The 19,530-nt window shown below is 48.1% G+C and overlaps 1 protein-coding gene across 1 annotated transcript; it reads right to left on the bottom strand.

The window, feature by feature from the left end:
* Window positions 1–219: 219 nt before the first annotated feature.
* Rsph9 (radial spoke head component 9) lies at window positions 220–16,644 on the bottom strand. The gene is made up of 5 exons (XM_031347625.1): window positions 16,326–16,644; window positions 11,167–11,332; window positions 7,057–7,186; window positions 5,680–5,826; window positions 220–441 (listed from the first exon to the last, which is right to left on the bottom strand). Exons 1-5 carry the CDS (start codon window positions 16,550–16,552, stop codon window positions 281–283), a joined length of 831 nt encoding a protein of 276 aa, XP_031203485.1. The 5' UTR covers window positions 16,553–16,644; the 3' UTR covers window positions 220–280.
* Between the last annotated feature and the right edge of the window lie 2,886 nt (window positions 16,645–19,530).

Raw genomic sequence — 19,530 nt, forward strand, 5'->3', positions numbered from 1 at the left:
CCTTCAGTTACTAGCAGCTTTCAGTTGAATCAAGGAACATGAGCAGGCCCCTAACCTCGCCTTCCCACCCGTCCCCACCCCTCCATACTTGGTGCCTCCTTCATTAGCTCATCCCAGGCCTCTGTCTCTTGGTTCAGAATTGCGTTTCCTGGCCTTTCAGAGCCAGGTGACTAAATGCCAGAGGGACAAAGTGACAAAAATCAAAACAGAAAACACAGGCCCAATGGTTAAACTTTATGAAATAGTGTTTCAGCTCCACATAAATATCCAACCTGCTGGCCTACAGCATGAAGGGCAAATCCATGTTCTTCTCGCCTGTGCCCACGTAGATGTAGCCATAGTTCTTGGTTCGAGGAGCGTGGTAGAAGGTGAGGCCTGGCCAGAGCAGGCTGCGCAGCACCACCAGCGCATTGCCTCTTTCCATCTGGATGCTCCAAGACCCTGGAAGTGACAGACAGTTGAGCCTGGTGCTGAGGTACCACTGGGAAGGTTGCTGTGCTCCTGACTACCACCATCACTTGCTTATGACACAGGGAAGATAGTGAAGAGGTGAGCCACCAGGCTAGGACTTAGGGGACCCGAAGATGGTGTGGCTCCTTTTCCTTGCTCCAGAGTAAGTCACTGACCTTGAGCCTCTGCTAAGATAGATGAGACAACCAGGGGCTCAAGCTGAAGTTGGGCCATTCCAGGCCTCTACCTCAGTGGTCTTCCCAAGTGCTGACGGGTGGAGCCACGCCTGGTGGGAGGAGACCTCAGCTGCTGAGTCTGCCCCATGCTACTCAAGATGGCAGGCAGCTCAGATCAGGCTGAGCTGTGCGGCTAGGATGACTTGGCTGGAAGGGCCTGATCCAGCTCCAAGGGAGGGAGCCGCTGTGTGGGAGGAAGGAGCCTGGGAAAATCGCCTCTGGATGCAGATCTGGGCTTCTATTCCCCTGCGCACCGAGGCCTCTCCCCCAAACCAGCCACAGCCCTGCTCTGGGCCCTGCCAGGAAGGCAAATAACTTTTGAAGGTTTTGGTACAGGACCAACCAGTTATGCTCGGAGGGCTGTTCTGGGGCCTTCATCAGTTGCCAGCTCAGCCCCGGTGCTGGCTCCCACCACTTGAGCTTCCCGCAGCCTACCTCCAACCATGGCCCACCCTGGTCACTCCACACCCAGCAGTCTCACGACTCAATCAGTCTCCACCCTTCAGGGGCCACCCTGCATCAGAGAAGGGTATCCCTGTGTAGCTAGCTGCCTGCCCGGGTCAAAACCACAGTTTTCTGGAAGCATGGACGTCTGCTGCCCCTGGTCCTGACTCAGCCATGCACAGGACAGCGAAGTGAAGGCTGCACCATGGGCTTCTGGCTTGCTCTAGTCCCCAGTGCCACCGTCAAGGATCAGAACATCAAGTAAAACAGGCCCTGGTTGGTGCAGCACCTAGCCAACTGTCCTCTGGGCACCTGAGAATTGTGGTGGCTTTCTCCGTCACAAGTCTCCAGAAAACACTGCTTAAGGAGAGACAAGGAATGGAGTGTGACAGAACAGTGTCCCAGGGCCCCTGTGTTTGATCCTTGGCAACAAACAGACCCAGAAATCTACTGTTCTCTAGCCTTAAGTCACATTACTGGGGCCCAGAACATCATTTGGACAGCTTTCTACACAGACCCAATCCCTCTTTGCCCTTGGAGCCCACAGCTACACAGCCTCCGTGAGATAAGCAAGACCACACTCTAATTGCTCTGCTCTCCCAGGGAGGCTGGCTTGCAGCTCCCCTCGCCCAAGCACTAGCCTGGGAAAGGCAACCTAGGCTCTCCCCTAACCCCACTGCACCCAGATATCTACCACTTCAACCAGCAGCAGGTTGGCATGGGACCCTTCAGACCAGCATGTGTGCTCATCTCTTGCTTCCAGTAGATGGGGAACCAAGGCTGGGCTAAGTAACCCAAGCCCAGCAACATGGGTAAACTGTGAGGAAGTTAAAAAAAAATACAGAAGCCAGCGAGGACAAGGCCAAGCAGGCCAAAGGGTGCGAGCTGAGTTGCAGCATGCCAGGGGCCAGCCTCTCTGCCTTCCCGTGCATTCCCAGCATGCTCCTGCCCTCTCAACCTCCCTGGTTCAGTCAGCTCATCATCCGGGAGACTCTGACACATACATACACCCGGTGCTCACTCTTCCCTTCTCTCCTCTCCTCCCGCTCCCCTCCCTCTCTGTCTCTCTCTGTGCGTCAGCAGACACACAGTGTGTACCTGTCACCTTCACCTCTATCTCAACTGCAAATATGGAAAAACAAGGCCCAGACAGGCTTTGAAGAAATAGTCTGGTGGTTCAGTTCACAGCCCCAGGTCTCTTCAGACCTGGCTTCCTCTCCAGAATACCTGTGCTCTGAGGAGATCAGCCTTGGAGCTCAGCAGCTGACCCTATGCAGTTGGCAGAAGATCCTCTTGGATTTCCCAATGCCAGGGTCTTGCCCACCTCCCCAATGTGGGGCCCTAGGCTGGAGTGGGCTTCGGTCCCCAGCCTCCCAGGAAGACAGGCTGACACAAGGAGAGTAAGGGCCAGGCTCAGATAAAGCAGGTAGCCCAAGCCTCAACCCCTAAACGTCATCACAGTAAGCAATGGCCAGGAAGGACTGGGTGGGTGGCTCAACAGCTAGGACTCAGGTGTGACTCCCAGCACCTATGTGACGGCTTACAAACATCTAACCCCAGTGCCATGGTGGCCTCCATGGGCACCAGGCATACATGTGGTACACAGATAGACATGCAAACAAAATACACTTAAAATGAAATTTAAAAAAAAAAAAAAAAAAAAAAAAAAAAAAAAAATGGCTGCAGGTTCCTGAAAGCCACCATTCCCTTTACCACAAGGTAGACTCAACCCTCCCAGAGCAGGGATGGAAGAAAAGGACAGCTCTGGTGTCAGCCTCCAATGTAAGTAAGCAATGGGGTAGGGGTGGCTTCTAAAAGACGTAGAAGCCATCTGCACACACCCCCATAAGGCCGATACCACACTGCCCGTTCTCTTCAGGCTCCCCGTCGGTCTCAGTCTCACTAACCAACAGCAGCTTTTAAAGGTCAGTTTCTTGGCTGCAGGACTCTTGCTGCCCTCTGCTGCCCAAACTGGGCATTGCACTGAATAATCTTCTTTTAGGACCCCGCCACCTGCTTGCTGCCTCTGCTGCCTACTCCTCTGTGCGCCCCTCCCCACCCTTATCCCCTCCCCCGATATCTTCCTATATAACTTCTGTTTTTCATCTTCTCTTGGTTGCTCTCAAACCTTCCTGACACAAGAGAGTTGTCTTTCCCATTTCATGGGTACCAAAAGAGATTGGTATGCAGCAGCTGCTCCGTGCTCTGCTGACAGCGAGAGGTTAAGCAGTCGTGAATGGCAGAGTCCCAATAAGGAATGTGGCTGCCCATCCCACTGCTCCGGCTGTCTTCCAATGCAAGCCCACAGTCAGAGACGTCTTAGCACTCATCAGGAGGATGGTCTTGCCAGGGATCATCCCCACAAAACTTTCCATCCCAGAGTATCACAGGGCAGCTCACTGCCAAGACACTGGCCTCAAGCAACATGCCTCTCGCTCATCTTCCACCAACGCTGGTTTAGAGAGAAGCTGTGAGCTCCCGGCTTATCTCTGTGGGCACAGGGAGCAGAGACCCCAGGACAAGGCCCACTTCAACCACACCTGCTGAGAGGTGACCCGAGCCATCTTGAATGACTGTTAATGCTCTTCCCTAAGTAGAAAGAGCTAAAGAACTACAGACTCCACCCCTCTAGCCAGGCATGGAATCCCAGGAGCTCCTCCATGAGTTCTAGTCCCGACTCTGCACAAGTCATCACCATTGCATCTGCCAGGCAGGAGAGCCACCCAGCAGCTCCTTCGGCTCTCTCACTAGAAGACAGCCTTGAAGGAAAGAGTGTGTGTCTGATAAGGGAGATCCATCCTAGCCATAGTCATTTTCCTTCTGTTGCCAACTGCTCCCAGAAGCCACCTACCTGCCACTCACTACAAGCCCACACTCAAGGTGACTTGGCTCAGGTGCTCCTCAGGGCCATCATCCCTGGGACTGTTAGTGGCCCTGAGACAGGAACCTGAGAGCTTGCTTGCCCTTCTCTATCCACTGCACACTGCCTTCTGATCACAGGCCTTTCTTTTAAGCCTCCTCAGCTCTTTCCACCAAAGCTTTCCAGGAACTCCTGGGCCTAGAAATATATGTGTGTATATATATATATAATATGTATATATTATAATTAATATATTATAATATAATAATATATATATATTATATATATATATATAAAATCCAGTTTTTGGCTGAGTGGATGGCATGTGCCTTTAATCCCAGCACCCAGTAGGCAGAGCAGGTGGATCTCTGCAAATTTGAGGCCAGCCTGGTCTACAGAGTGTGTTCCAGGACAGCCAGGACTACATAGAGAAACCCTGACTCAAAATAATAATAATAATAATAATAATAATGATGTTTCATTTCATATAGCTCAGCTGACCTAGAATTTACTATGTAGCCAAGGATGACATTAAACTTCTGATCCTCCTGCTACATAATGGCATCTTGTCTGGAAGAAGAGGAGGGGGATGGCTGTTCCCAAAGTGGGTTGGATGTCAGGAGATACAGAGTTATATCATCAAAGGACACAGGAAACAGCAGGATGTAGAGAGGAGGAATAAGCCTAAAGGGCTAACGTAAAGCATGGTAGCCCTTGTGAATGATGACTATACGAGGATGCAGGTATATAGGATTTAGACATAGAAATGCAGATATAGTTGAGTCCCGGCATCTGCGTCCTGGGATTACAGGTTTGCACCACCACCGTTGGCTTTATATTATACTCCTGGAAAATGTGATAGCAGACAAGTGTGCTCCTGGAGACAGGGGAACTATCTGAAGCAATGCATTTGTTAGCTACACTGAACTATTTTATAAAGTATATATATGCTTTAAAACATAGTGTTCATGATAAATATAGTTTTATCCATTAAAGAAAATAAAAAGAAGGTTTTTAACTTAAAATACCATGGGGAGCAAGGTGGCTTATCAATTAAGGTGCTTACAGCCAAGCCTGACCATCTGAGTTAGTTCCCTGGAGCCCACAGGGTGGAAGGAGAGAACTGACTCCCACAAGGTGTCCTCTGACTTCCACATGCATTATGACATGCACACACAAATGAATCCATCAAAAATTTTTGACCTAAAAATAACCATTGGCCAGGCAGTGGTGGCGCACACCTTGACCCTAGCACTTGGGAGGCAGAGGCAGGTGGTTCTCTGAGTTTGAAGCTAGCCTAATACAGAGTGAATTCTAGGACCGCCAAGGCTACACAGAGAAACCCTGTCTTGAAAAAGCAAAACAAAAAAGAACAAACAAAAAAACAAAACACACTAAAAACTGGTTGGAAAAAAAAAGCTCAGACATGCATTAAAAATGACAACGACAACAACAACCATCTACTAAAATCTCGAGAGACACTGAGTCACTTTACTTCCCTGCTCCTCACTTAAGACCAGGCTCTGGCGAAACCCACCCTCAAGAGGTCAAGAGGTCACTGGTGAGCTGCCAGTGCCATGCCGGCCCAGGTTCTCAGCCCTGGCCATAGAGAAGGAAGGTGGATGGTTGATCTACTGGTTTGATCTGAAGGCCAGCCCCACACCCTGAAGCTAAAGGCCTGTTTCTTACCTCTGGGGATGTCATACTCCAGGGAGTCCAGGAAATCCAGTGAGGGCTCCAAGTCCGACTTCTCAAGCAAGGTCTTGCTCTTCAGATCAATAGCCTCCCTGAAGTGGAAGTATGAGCTAAGCTTCCTGACCTCAGACAAGGGCAGGCCTGGGGAGGAGGTGGATGGAGAACAGTTAACCCAAAGCCAGGGGCTCCTTTCCCCCCACATGGCTGTCCAGGGGAGGCAGCTCTGCAGGGTTCTGTCCACCAGAGAGATGACCCAAGCCACAAAATGGAGCTCATTCCCTTCCCCCATACGTGATCCTGACCCATGAAAGAGGAGCAAGAAAGGGGCCTTGCTCCTTGGCAAGAAGCAGGTAACCTTGAAGCAGGAAACCTCAAGTCACCATGTACACTTCTAATGGTCACAAACCTCAGGTTTCAGTGACTGCTAACGCTTTTCAGCTGCACTGCTTACACCGGACTGTCAACCAGCACAACCATGAATCACCCAGGGAAGGAGTTTGTTTGTCTGTTTGTCTGTCTGCTTGCTTGTTTTTCATTATTTTTTTTATATTTTTGAGACAGCGTCTCACTATTTAGCTCTGGCTTGTTTGAATGCACAAAGAGTTCCTCTTATTTTCTGTTTCTGTGTGTTTATTCCGTAAGCCACAGTATATATTCACTAGGAAAAAAATGCATGTTTTAGTCTCTATTCAAAAAATCATAAAAATCATTTAAAAAATTTAAAAAATAGAGTGCAGGGAGAGTCTTAATGAAGAAGTACAGAGACGGGGCCGGAGAGGTGGCTCAGTGGCTAAGAGCACTGACTGCTCTTCCAGAGGTCCTGAGTTCAATTCCCAGCAACCACATGGTGGCTCACAACCATCTATAATGGGATCTGATGCCCTCTTCTGGTGTGTCTGAAGACAGCTATAGTATAGTTGTATACATAAAATAAATATTTTTTAAAAGCTTAAAGAAAAAAGAAGTACGGAGAGCAGTCATTCTCAACCTGTGGGTTGAGTAAAGAAAGCTAGCTGAGCATAAAGCAAGCACGTGTGTGTGTGTGTGTGTGTGTGTGTGTGTGTGTGTGTGTGTGTGTGTGCGCGTGCTCATTTCTCTCTGCTCCTAACTGTGATGTGCGTAGCTGTTTCAAGCTCCTGCTAAGATGGACTGTACCCTCCCCTTCATTCTGCTACTTTTGGTCAGGGCACTGTTCACAGCAACAGACCGAAACTAGACCACCAGCCAACAGCAGCCGACCAGCAGCCCATCCTCCCCGGCACTGTAGACCCAAGCACCCTTCTCCAAGGAGGGCAGATGCCCCTGTTCCCCTAGACATAGTCAACTGGGTCTTCACATCTCCTGCGTAGAGAAGATCCACAGGGAGCTTACCTTCAAAGGTCCGATTGACGTGGGTGACTCCAAAAGGGGTCTTGAAGAGGGCACCTCGAGGGATGATGGCCACAGCCTTGTCAATCTGGTCAATGATGGACACCAAGCGAGTCTCTTCCTTGATTTGGACCTAGGGAGACAGAAGAGGAGCATCCTGCCAGGATACAGTGCCTGCTCATCTGAGGCGCAAAATGAAGCTCTGCATGGCCAAGTCTTTTCCCTTGAGGAGCCTCGGACTTGGGTTGTGCTGAGTATGCATTTCTGTCTCTCTCTGTCTCTCTCTCTCTGTCTCTCTCTGTCTCTGTCTCTCTCTGTCTCTTTCTCTCTCTGTCTCTGTCTCTCTGTCTCTGTCTCTGTCTCTGTCTCTCTCTCTCCCTCTCTCTCTCTTTCTCCCCACCATGATGAGTTTGCTATGTTCCCTTCCAGAGATCATGCTTAAAGGCTTTTTATTCTGCCTTTGAAAATATGGAGCAAGAAAGCAGCAATAATGAAAGCAGTCTGTATAGCTCTTACCTAGTATGTACAATGCTCTGGGTTCAGATCCACCACATCACACGTGCTGGCACACACCTGTAACCTTAACACTAGGGGAAGTGGAGACACAAGGATTGGGATTCAAGATCATCCTTATTTACATACAGAGCTTCAGGCCACCAAGGACTACATAAGATCATGTCTCGAAGAAAACAAGTTAGGAAATCAGGGGTAGCTTTTAGTTCAGTGGGAAGAATGTTTGCTTAACTTCTACAAGACCTAGGGTGCAATCCTCCGGGCCCCATAAACCAGGTCATGTTCAAAGTCACCCCCAGCAACACAGCAAATGAATGGCCAGCTTCTTGCAAGCCTGATTATCTGAACCTGGAACAAATATAAAAAGTTGGATACCTGGATACAGGAACACACATCTGTAATGCTGGCATTCCTATGGTGAGGGGAACGCAAAGACAGACTGCCCAGTTCAAGGGATGGCTAGTCTAGAGTAAATAACATAGCTACGGAAACAACAGAGACCTTGCCTTAAGGAAAACAAGTAGAGGTGAGCTGGAGAGATGGCTCAGAGGCTGAGCATACCGGTGGGCTGCTCTGGGTCTGAGTCGTAGCATCCACAGCTCACAACCACCCGTAACTCCGGTCCCAGAGACATAAAATAAGTAGATTTTGTTTTTAAAGTGCAAGGTGGGAGAACTGACTCTCTAAAGTTATCCTCTGACCTCCATACTTATACCATGGCACATACTTGCCCAAACAAAGACACACATACACACTAAAAATAATAAAAGTCATATACATGTATCATATGATTCATATATATGAAAATAATCATGTTCACTGTACGTTATTTGGATAATATAGAAAAACATATCAAAGGGGATTAAGACTATCCTACCTCCCAATCATTAACATGTTGATATGCTTCCTTCTATTCTTTATTTTCATGCATATATTTAATGTAAAATTGGGATCACAGTTTAGGCTTGACATCACCAAACATTTCCCCATAAGGTTATCAGACCTTACACAGATGATATTCCTTAGTAGTTCCTAACAGGGTGCAGCAGAAAGGACAAGAGACATGGGCAGTGGTGGCGCACGCCTCTAATCCCAGCACTTGGGAGGCAGAGGCAGGCGGATTTCTGAGTTCGAGGCCAGCCTGTTCTACAGAGTGAGTTTCAGGACAGCCAGAGCTACACAGAGAAACCCTGTCTCAGAAAAAAAAAAAGAAAGAAAGAAAGAAAGAAAGGACAAGAGAGCAAGCTGAGCTTGATACAGAAGTCTGTGGACAGAGGTGTCTGAACACAAAGCCACCTAACACAGGACTGGCGAGGGGAGGCAGAAACTAACATTCAGAACATCCTCCCACCCCCAGCCACAAGCCTGCAAGAGTAAATATAGCCACCCTAACTATACAGAAAGAGAACTGGAGGCTCAGGAAAGTGCATTTATCAGGTGGAAGATGCGGCTGCCCCTGAGACCGCCTAGACACAGACTGTAGCATCACCCATGTTTTGAATTCTCATCTGGGTTAGCTTCAGAACATGGCTCCTTACTTTTTGACCCCAGTGGCATTTCTAGGAACTGGCCCTTTAGATAAAGTACACACACATTTGAAATGACGTCAGTCCAAGGCCACTTGGCATGACATGCTTGTCAGAGCTGAAACCTGGAAACTACTTTCCATGAATCAGATATTGTTTAAACACAGTACATTTACACACTGGCACAAAAATCCGGATGGCTGGTTAGGGTGCTGATACGGAAAGGTCTCTGAAAGATAAATTTTCATAAAAGAGGCAATGTACAGGGCCATGGAGGTACCACACTGCCAGTTTATATTTTTTAATATACTTTGTTTTATTACTTTAGTACATATGGGTGTTTTGCCTGCATGTATGTTTGTGGACCATGCATATGTCTGGTGCCCATAGAAGTCAGAAGAGTGTGTCATGTTGGAGCCCCTGGAACCAGGGCTATAGCCAGTTATGAAGCACCATGTGCTTAGGCTGAGCCAGGTCCTCTGTAAGAGCAACAAGGGCTTTGGACAAACAACTCAGCCACTCTGCAGCCCTGCACTGACATTTTAGAATTTTGTTTAAAAGGAAACACATATAGATGCCAGGGGTTACTTGGCACTGACGTCTAGATATAGCATTCCAGTCTTCAAAATGGAGTCAGCTTGTCAAGGATCATGGAAAAATGCAGGCTTGTAATGCCAGGCCTGTGACTGTGCCCTTTGAGCTACTGGGCCAAGTCAAGGCTGCTGATACAGTAGAAGGAGCTGGACAGGACAGGGGTACATGCTCAACAGTTACATAATGTTCCCTAGAAAAGAGGAAGAAAGCAAGTTTTATTACATTTCTTTTAGTGCCTATGACTCAGGAACCATGTGGTGTATTATGTGTATTATCTAGTAAAATTAAGATTAGTCCAAAAGGGCTATGGTGGGACATGGTACTTGCCACGAAGCCTAATGGCCTGAGGCCTAGCTTTAGAACTTACATAAGAGGGAGGAAGTGACTCCCACAGTTGCCCTCTGACCTCCATGGGAGACCCCGACCTCACACAAAAATAAATACATTAATGTACTTCAATGGCAGAAGACCTAGTTTTGATCCCCAGCACTGTTAAATAATAATAAGAAGAACAACAAAAATTAATAATAAAAGCCAGGCAGTGGTAACTCTTGCCTTTAATCCCAGCACTTGGGAGGCAGAAGCAGGTGGATCTCTGAGTCTCAGGCCAGCCTGGTCTACAGAGTGAGTTCCAGGACAGCCAGGGCTACACTGAGAAACCCTGTCTCAAAAGACCAACATAACAATTAATAATAATGATGATAACAATAATGGTGATAATAACATGTATAAACATTCCCAGTCCACAGGATACAGCACAGACCCTTCTCTCCAGCCCCATGGGAAGTCAGGTTTTACAAGAGCTGCCCGTCTGCTCTCTGCCCGTCCCTCAGGTGGTCTTAGTCACTAGCTCCAGTGCCCTCTTGCCCACCTGGATGGTAACGAGGGCTGTTAGGACGGGCACAGGTGCAGCAGCAAAGCCCCTAGCTCCCCAGGGACTCAGTGCACACCTGGGCAATGGCGACGGCCATGACGATAGATCTTAGTGGGACTTGCTCTTCTTTCTTCCAGGCTAGGATCATGCTATTTTTATGTGGGAGTGCTTTGCTTGCACTTATGTCTGTGCACCGCTTTCATGTCTGGTGCTCACAGAGGTCACAAGAGGTCACTGGATCCTTTGGAACTAGAATCACAGACAGTTGTAAGCTCCCATATGGGTGCTGGGAATGGAACCCAGGACCTCTGAAAGAGCAGCCAGTGCTCTCAACTGCTGAGCATCTCTCCAGCCCTCTCTGGAGCAGCACTCTCTGTTCTTGTGTTGATTTGTGTTTGGCTTGTGGGGCTGGAGGACACTAGGCTTTTGTCTGTGGTCCTCACACATTCTCCCATTGACCCTTGGCCATGACTGACATTTGTTCAGACCCTTCCAGCACACTCCCCCCATAGCACACACCCCCACCTCTGCACTTACCACTCCCCCAGCCCTGCATTTACACACACACACACACCTGCATTTACCTCCCCGTAACCCTGAACTTACCACCACTTCTTCATCAAAGGCCTTCTCTCCTTCGTTGACCTTCTGGAGCTCGGTGTGTTCATACTCGTGTGAAGGATCGCCCATGAAGCGGCCACTCACCACAGATGTCTGTATGGCCATCTCCTCTGTGGCAGGGGGCAAGAGGCTCCACTCTGTGCAGTTCAGGCTGCCAACAACACACAAACCATGCTGGACTCCAGTTCCCCTTGTGCCCTGTTCCCACCATCCTTTTTACAGGAAAGCCAAGAGCTTTGAAAAGACCTTCATCCCAGGACTCTTCAAGGTGTTCATGGTACAATCCACCCTAACGTTTGATATACATTCCATCTGATGTATATCTCACTCTTCTTTAAACTATCCTATTTTGGGATCTGGAGAAATAGCAGTTAGAAGCACTTAATGTTCTTCCAAGGAACCTGAGTTTGGTCCCCAGCACCCAGATGGTGGCTCACATCTGTCTGTAACTTCAGTTCCAGAAGGTCTGATGTGCTCTTCTGGCCTCTGAAAACACCAGGCTCACACATGGTGTACAGGTATATGTGCAGGCAAAACACCCGTGGTGGTTTGAGTATGCTTGACCCATGGGAAGTCCTACTATTAGGACGTGTTAGAGGAAGTGCATCACTGTGGGGGTGGGCTTTGAGGTCCTATGCTTAAGCTCTGCCCAGGGTGGAAGAGAGAGTCTCTCCTGCTGCCTTTGGATCAAGATGTAGAACTCTCAGCTCCTTCTCCAGCACCATGACGGATTTGATGCTGCCATGTTTCCCTCTAGGATGATAATGGACTGAATCTCTGAACCTGTAAGCCAGCCCCAATTAAATGTTGTCCTTATAAGAGTTGTCTTGCTCAAGGTGTCTCTTTACAGCATTAAAACCCAAATTAAGACAACACCCATGCACATAAAATAAATTTTAAAATTTATAAAAATATTTTATATATGTATTTTATACATATATATATGCATATACATATACATAGTGGGTCAGTGGCTGGAGAGATGGCTCAGCACCTAAGAGTGCTTGCTATTCTTCCAGAGGACCCATGGGTTTTGTTTGTTTGGTTGGTTTTGGTTTTTTATTTGTTTGTTTGTTTGAGACAGGGTTTCTCTGTGTAGCCCTGCCTGTCCTGAACTTGTGTCTTAGTGGCTTCTGGTTCAGCATCAGAGAAGCTGACACCATGGCAGGATATGCATCACATTTCCCCAACCAGCACGGTCTCCTTGGTACATAATGTGCTGGTTTGGAAGCCAGTGTTCTGACTAATAAATTGACGGTTGCTCACACAGAGTAATATGAGGAGGGTCCAAGTTCCTAGGGTGTACCCAACTTCCAGGAGAGGTCATCTTCTGGAGCAGCAAAATCCACAGAAGGCCACCAGCAGAGGCCTGCCTCTCTATTAGCATAATTTTAATTTCCTTATTTATTTTCAAGTAGAGACATCAAGATTTTTTAAATTTTAGCTGCTACATCCTCAGCTGCTTATTAAGTCTGAGTCCACTCTGACCTGTATAAGACCAGGACTTCAATGAGCCCATGGAGATTGTCCTAGTTAGGGTTACTATAATGAAACATCATAACCAAAGCAACTTAGGAGGAAAGGGTTTATTTGGTTTACAAATGCATATCATGGTTCATTCTTGAAGGAAGTCAGGGCAGGAACCTGGAGGCAGGAGCTGATGCAGAGGCTGTGGAGGGTGCTGCTTACTGACTTGCCCTCATGGCTTGCTCAGCCTGCTTTCTCATAGAACCCAGGACCGCCAGCTTAGGGATGGCACTGCCCACAATAGTCTGGGTCCTCCTCGGTTTATCACTATGAAAATGCCCTGAACTGAACCTGCCCTGGGGCTGGAGAGATGGCTCAGTGGGTAAGAGCACTGACTGCTCTTCCAAAAGGTCCCGAGTTCAATTCCCAGCACACATGGGTATTGAGTTTCCCTCCTCTTAGATGACTTTAGCTTATGTTAAGTCCACATAAACGTATCCAGCTAAGTTTAAAATGTTTGCCAGGCGGTGGTGGTGCTCGCCTTTGATGCCAGCACTTGGGAGGCAGAGGCAGGTGAATAATAATAAAATAAAATGTTTATAAATCTTAAATGCATCTTTTTTTTTTCGAGACAGGGTCTCTCTGGCTGTCCTGGAACTCACTCTGTAGAACAGGCTGGCCTCAAACTCAGAAATCCGCCTGCCTCTGCCTCCAAAGTGCTGGGATTAAAGGCATGGGCCACCACAGTCTTTTTTTTTTTTTTAAAGATTTATTATTATAAATAAGTACACTGGGGCTGGTGAGGTGGCTCAGAGGTTAAGAGCACTGACTGTCTTCCAAAGGTCTTGAGTTCAAATCTCAGCAACCACAACCATCTATCCAGCTACAGTGTACTCATATACATAAAATAAATAAATAAAATCTTTAAAAAAAAAGCCAGGCAGTAGTGGCGCACACCTTTAATTCCAGCACTTGGGAGGCAAAGGCAGGCAGATTTCTGAGTTCGAGGCCAGCCTGGTCTACAGAGTGAGTTCCAGGACAGCCAGGGCTATACAGAGAAACTCTGTCTCGAAAAACCAAAATAAGTAAATAAATACACTGTAGCTATCTTCAGACACACAAGAAGAGGGCATCAGATCTCATCACAGGTGGTTGTGAGCCACCATATGGTTGCTGGAATTTGAACTCAGGACCTTTGGAAGAGCAATCGGTGCTCTTACCCGATGAGCCATCCCACCACCTCCTAAAATGTATCTTAATGCCCCTAAACTGTCCACCTTAACCACAGCTCAGAGACTCAGCCTGGGGATTGCCACTGCTCAGGATTGGATGAACGAAATGCATCACAAGTCACTAGTCAGGGACTAGATCCGAGTTCAGTGCAAGGCTTGCTTTCTACTGAGCAGCGCTGTTAAATTGTCACGCTGTAAGTACAGCCAGTCCCAGTCCTGACTATCTGACATGAAAGACATCTGGACTGTGAGGTTCCAGAGATATCTCTCTGGAAGCTGAATTTTTTACAATTATGGGTTTGGTCACCACTATAAAAAAAAAAAAAGGTATTGTTTGTTTGTTTGTTATATTCCACACACTTGTAATCCAAACACTTGAGAAGTATAAAATAGAGAATCTCAATTTCAAGGCCATCCTTTACTATGCAGGGAGTTCAAGGCCACTCTGGGATACATGAGACCCTGTGCTCCCAGGGGTGGAGGAGTGGGGTGGTCTTCCTCACTGCCCCCATGATTTCTGCCCTCATTGTTCAAGAACCTGCCTGGGAACTGAGTGTGATGGTGTACGCCTTTAATCCCAGCACGCAAGAGGCAGAGGCAGCCTGGTTTTGAGTTTGAGTTTGAGTTTGAGGCCAGCCTGGTCTATGGAGTTTCAGGACAACCAGGGCATTTGGCTTTCACATCAGATGGGGACTCAAGCAAAGGCAGAGGCAGGAACCATAGAGGAGTGCCACTCGCTGGCTTGTTTTCCATGCTCACTCCCTGTCCAGGTAGGCTGGGTCGAGTTAATCATTAATCAGGAAAATGCTCTCAACAGATCTGACTACAGCAAGCTGATGGAAGCAATTCTCTTTCTTTCTTTCTTTCTTTCTTTCTTTTTTTTAAGATTTATTTATTTATTTATTTATTTAATGTATGTGAGTACATTGTAGCAGTCTTCAGACATACCAGAAGAGGGTGTCAGGCTGGCCTTGAAATCCTTCTGTCTCGGTATCTCTAGTGCTGGGATTACAGGCCTGAGCCAGATCCCGTTGCCCCAATTCTCAACAGTAAGCAGGGTCAACACTTAGCTGACCCATTAGATGGACCAGCCTCGAACTTTCTGCCAAACTCTCTGCCAGCTTCATCTAACCTGTCAGTCTTTCTCTCGAATCTTTCCCACACCTCCATTCCCTCAGCCATCTTCCCCCCAGACCCTTGCCTGTGGACACTACAAAGACCCCTAAATGCCCATCCCACCATCCTTCCAGATCATCTGCCCACTCAGATACGAGCAGGCTCGTCTTGCTTATAACCCCACAGGTGTTCCCTGCTGGCCTATGGGCAAAGTTAAACTCTTGACTTCCCCTATCATGGCTACCTCTGTCCAGTTCACTTCCTGCGTCTTCCGTAAATGTGCAAGGCCTTTGGTTGGCGTGCAGGAGGGTCTCTCCAGCTGGCAGCTGTGGGCAGGTGCCCACCTTTCAGAACCCAGAGTAGCTGCTCCCTGATGGAGCTTAGCTCTCCAAAAGGCCCAGGGCTCTCAGCATCACTTTAGCTAGACCTCAGTTCTAGCACTGTTTTGAGGCAGGGAATTTTTAAAAAATTATTTTGTGTGTATGAGTATTTTGCCTACAGGTATGTACATGCACCTTGTGTACAGTGTCCTCAGAAGATGGAAGAGGGAGTTATAGATAGTTCTGAACTCCAGGTAGGTGCTACTGATTGAACCCCAGTTGTTCAGAAAAGCACTCAGTGCTCTTAAGGACAAAGTCATGTCTCCAGCCCCCCAACCCCCAGACTGGCTTCAAACCCCATGTTTGAGGCTGACCTTGAACCTCTGATTCTCCTTCAGTGCCGGTTTGATGCGTGGGTAGATAAATAAAGTCCCCGGATACCTCCCACTTGAGTGCTTTAATGACATGATAGGTATGTTGATGCTGGGTCCCCCATCATCCTGGGGAACTCTGAAAGAGGTTGTGAGGTTTACATTGCAGGATTCCTCCTAGCTCTTTCCCATTTTACAAGTCTTGTGCTTCCGAGGGCGCCTCCGGCTGAAGAGCCCACACTCCCAAGAGAGAAGTTTCTAAACATCCCCAGTACAAGTCCCAGAGCCTCTGACTTGTCCAAGCCAAATCCAGTCCACAGCTAGAACCTGAATTCTACACCAGGTCGCCTTCTCCAGGACCTCTCACTTTGTGCCTGCTCAGTTTAGCCTTCTGTCTATAACGAATCCATCTAGTTTCTCATGCTCCTCCTGGCTGACAAGGTTGCCTCTTCGGATCCTGCCCAGGCCACTTTCCCAGAATCCACAGAACCCACACAATTATCCCGGTCCCCAAGCTCTTCAACTGCCCATTTCCCTCAAGCCCACCGACAAGTGCTTCCTGCGTAGGTCCTGGGAGCACCCACCTCCCCCAGCCGGAGTTGCACCTACCACCCTTCGGGGTCCACCTGCAGCCTCACCTGTAGAGCGTCTTGCGTGGTGCGAGTTGGTCCTCACTCAAGCCCTGTGCGATGTAGTAATCCGCGACAAGGCCCAGGATGCGGCCCCAGAAAAGGACCCTCTCGAAGCGGTAATCACGCTTCACCAGCATAAGGGACGTGAGCAGCGAGGCCCGACGGTCCGGGCTGAGTCCCTGCCCACTGCCAGACGCCAGCTCCAGCGACAACAAGAGGCTGTCCGCATCCATCAGGGCGGCCGTTCTCCTCCTGGCTTGTCTGGCGGGTAGAAGCCGTCTCCATGGAGACCCCGAGCCCCACCCCTTAAGCTAGCAGGAAACAAAATCCCACCCACCGGACCGCCCATCTCTCCAAACACGCCCATTCTGGAAGCCCGGGAATATACCAAACGTTCACAGAGCAACGTAGACTCTAGTCTTCTGTTAAACCGGCGGCGCGACGTAGGAAGTGCCAGCCAACGCTCCGTACGTACACTCCACGTTACGTACTCCATAAGGACTTGGGAAAGAAACCCAATAGAAAGCCCCAACAAGGCCACCAGCTGTATTATTTCAACCCGGGAATATCACTTCTTGGCCTGAGAATTTTCTGAAGAATCTGATACCTCCTGGCTCGGAAAGCAATTTCTAACACCCACCCGAAGCAAGGTTTCACCAAATATCTGACCAGTCGGACCTCTCTAGTTCTCACGTGAGAGCTCTGTTTACTCCCAGGACTAGTCTGACAAATAGGGTAAATCATTGCAAAAGGATGTAAAAGGTGACATTTTCCAGGGATGGTGGCCCACACCTTTAATACCAGCAGCCCTCAGGAGGAAGAATTTTTTTTTTTTTTTATTTTGGTTTTCCGAGACAGGGTTTCTCTGTGTAGCCCTGGCTGTCCTGGAACTTACTTTGTTGACCAGGCTGGCCTCGAACTCAGAAATCCACCTGCCTCTGCCTCCCAAGTGCTGAGATTAAAGGCGTGCACTACCACCACTGGGCCCTTTCTTCTTTCTTATTCCTAGTTTGTGATGCAGACTTCCGTCCAATCTCTTTCCTCTGCTGGAAGGCTCCCTCCTTTGCTCCTGGCAACAAGTTGAGGCCTGCACTCCACCCCGCTGAGGGAGATGCTGGTTTAAAGTCCGTAGGGTATATGCAAGGTTGTAAGAGTAATGAGTCTGAAATGGTTGAAACACTGTAACACATGGATAGACTAACTAGTTTTACTTTTGTTTCTTAAAAAAATTCTTTTCGAGACAGTTTCTCGTTACTTGAACTTGCTATGTAGCATCAAGTGACCTTGAACTCCCAATCCTTCGACCTCTGCTAGGATTACAGGCTACCAGGCCAAGTTTTTACTTTGCTTCTTTTTCGTATGTTTTGGAAGCTGCAAGTCCAGTCGTGGGGGTTGGGAACCCTGCTGGCAGCACCCCCTCCTTGGCTGTCATTTAGGTTCAGTGATTGCCTGAGTGAGGATTAGTTCACCTCCCTTTTTTCTTTTTTCTTTTTTGGCTTTTCGAGACAGGGTTTCTCTGTGTAGCCCTGGCTGTCCTGGAACTCACTCTGTAGACCAGGCTGGCCTCAAACTCAGAAATCCGCCTGTCTCTGCCTCCCAAGTGCTGGGATTAAAGGCGTGTACCACCACCACCCGACGAGGAAGAACTCTTGAGTTCAGGGCCAACCTGGTCTACACAATCAAGTTCCTAGATAGCCAAGGCTACATAGTGTCTCAAAAAAAAAAAAAAAAGAAAAGAAAAAGCCACTTACAGACTACGAATGTGTGTTAGCCACAACCTACAAGTACATAACTTTGGGTTCCACAGCTGTTCAGCCTCAAATAGTAGCAACAGAGGACCAGCTCTGCATTCCCTAGGCTAGCCTAACCCAGGCTTAGTCTAACCATTGCTACTTCACGTCCTCTTCTGGAGTCTCCAAAGTCAAAATCAACAGTGTCCTCCGAAGGCTCGTTTCAGGGACACTGGGCCTTGTCGGTGACTGATCTGATTTCTGGATTCCTTTGGAGAAGACTCATGAAATCAAAATGCCCTGCTTGGCCCAGCCCATAGAGAAATCAGTGTCTAACTCAGTCGGATAATTACTTTGTTTTGGTTGCTTGGGCATTGTTCATCCAGGCTTTCCAAATGAAGCATTTGAGAGCTGACTGGCTGGTCTTTCATTTCAAAGTAACTTATGGCCCCATTCTCACACCCGATCCTGCCCGATCCTCCCCTCCACCATCCTATCCTGCTTTCGAAATATGGCCTAACTCTTCTGTAAAGCAAATCTGACACAAAAACAACCAACAGTCCGGCTGACAGGATACGCTTCAGGTGATGTCACACAGAGCACAGCCCAAACACCTTGTCGTCTCCCATGCTGGATTCACCTATCAGGGGCAAGCCATATCAGTAACCAGAATCTGTAGGAAGAAGGAGTTCAAACTTTGGTAATACACCCATTAGGGACAGAGCAAATCCTGGCTATTTCAGAGAAAAACCTCACTAACGTGAGAACACAGAGAATAGCAGTTTCCACAGGCAGGCGAACAGGTTTCAATTCATGCCACTTAAGCCAGTGGTTCCTAAGCTTTAATACAGGTCCTTGTGTTATAGTGACCCCCCACCATAAAATTATTTCATTGCTAATTCATAACTGTAATTTTGCTAGTTATGAGTCAATGTAAATGTGTTTTACAATAGTCTTAGGGGACCACTGTGAGAGGGTTGTTTGACCCCCTTTATACATGTAAGTTACCATTAAATAATAGGTATAAATGCTTTTATTAAGGTAGGGTCTCTATGTATCCATGGCTGACCTGGAACTTAGTCTGTGTACTAAGCTGGCCTTGAACTTATGAGATCAGCCTGTCTCTGGCTCCCAAGTGCTAGGATTAAAGGCATGTGCTATCCTACCCAGCCTTGTCTATAAGTACTTAACACTGTATATAGGTACAGGGAGCAGGGGGGGGGGGGGGGGGGGGGGGGGGGGGGAGACAGATGCACAAGAGGCCAGCCTGGTATTGCAGAGGGACGGACTAAAGTGTATAGACTTGGAATTCAAGGCTGTTGGCACACACTCTGTGGGAGGAGTCATGTTGGGGGAGGAGCAGAAATGGGAGTTTAGAATGAATATGATCAAAATACATTGTAAGCCAGGCAATGGTGGCACATGCCTTTAATCTCAGCACTTGGGAGGCAGAGGCAGGCAGATTTCTGAGTTTGAGGCCA

This window comes from Mastomys coucha, unplaced genomic scaffold (assembly GCF_008632895.1).
Source record: "Mastomys coucha isolate ucsf_1 unplaced genomic scaffold, UCSF_Mcou_1 pScaffold3, whole genome shotgun sequence".
Taxonomy (NCBI): Eukaryota; Metazoa; Chordata; class Mammalia; order Rodentia; family Muridae; genus Mastomys; species Mastomys coucha.

Coding starts and splice junctions, on each gene's coding strand:
- Rsph9 (XM_031347625.1), bottom strand. CDS start 16,552: ATGGATGCGGACAGCCTCTTGTTGTCGCTGGAGCTGGCGTCTGGCAGT. Junction 11,333..16,325: donor CCACGCAAGACGCTCTACAG/GTGAGGCTGCAG, acceptor TGTTGTTGGCAG/CCTGAACTGCACAGAGTGGA. Junction 5,827..7,056: donor CGTCAATCGGACCTTTGAAG/GTAAGCTCCCTG, acceptor CCTCCTCCCCAG/GCCTGCCCTTGTCTGAGGTC.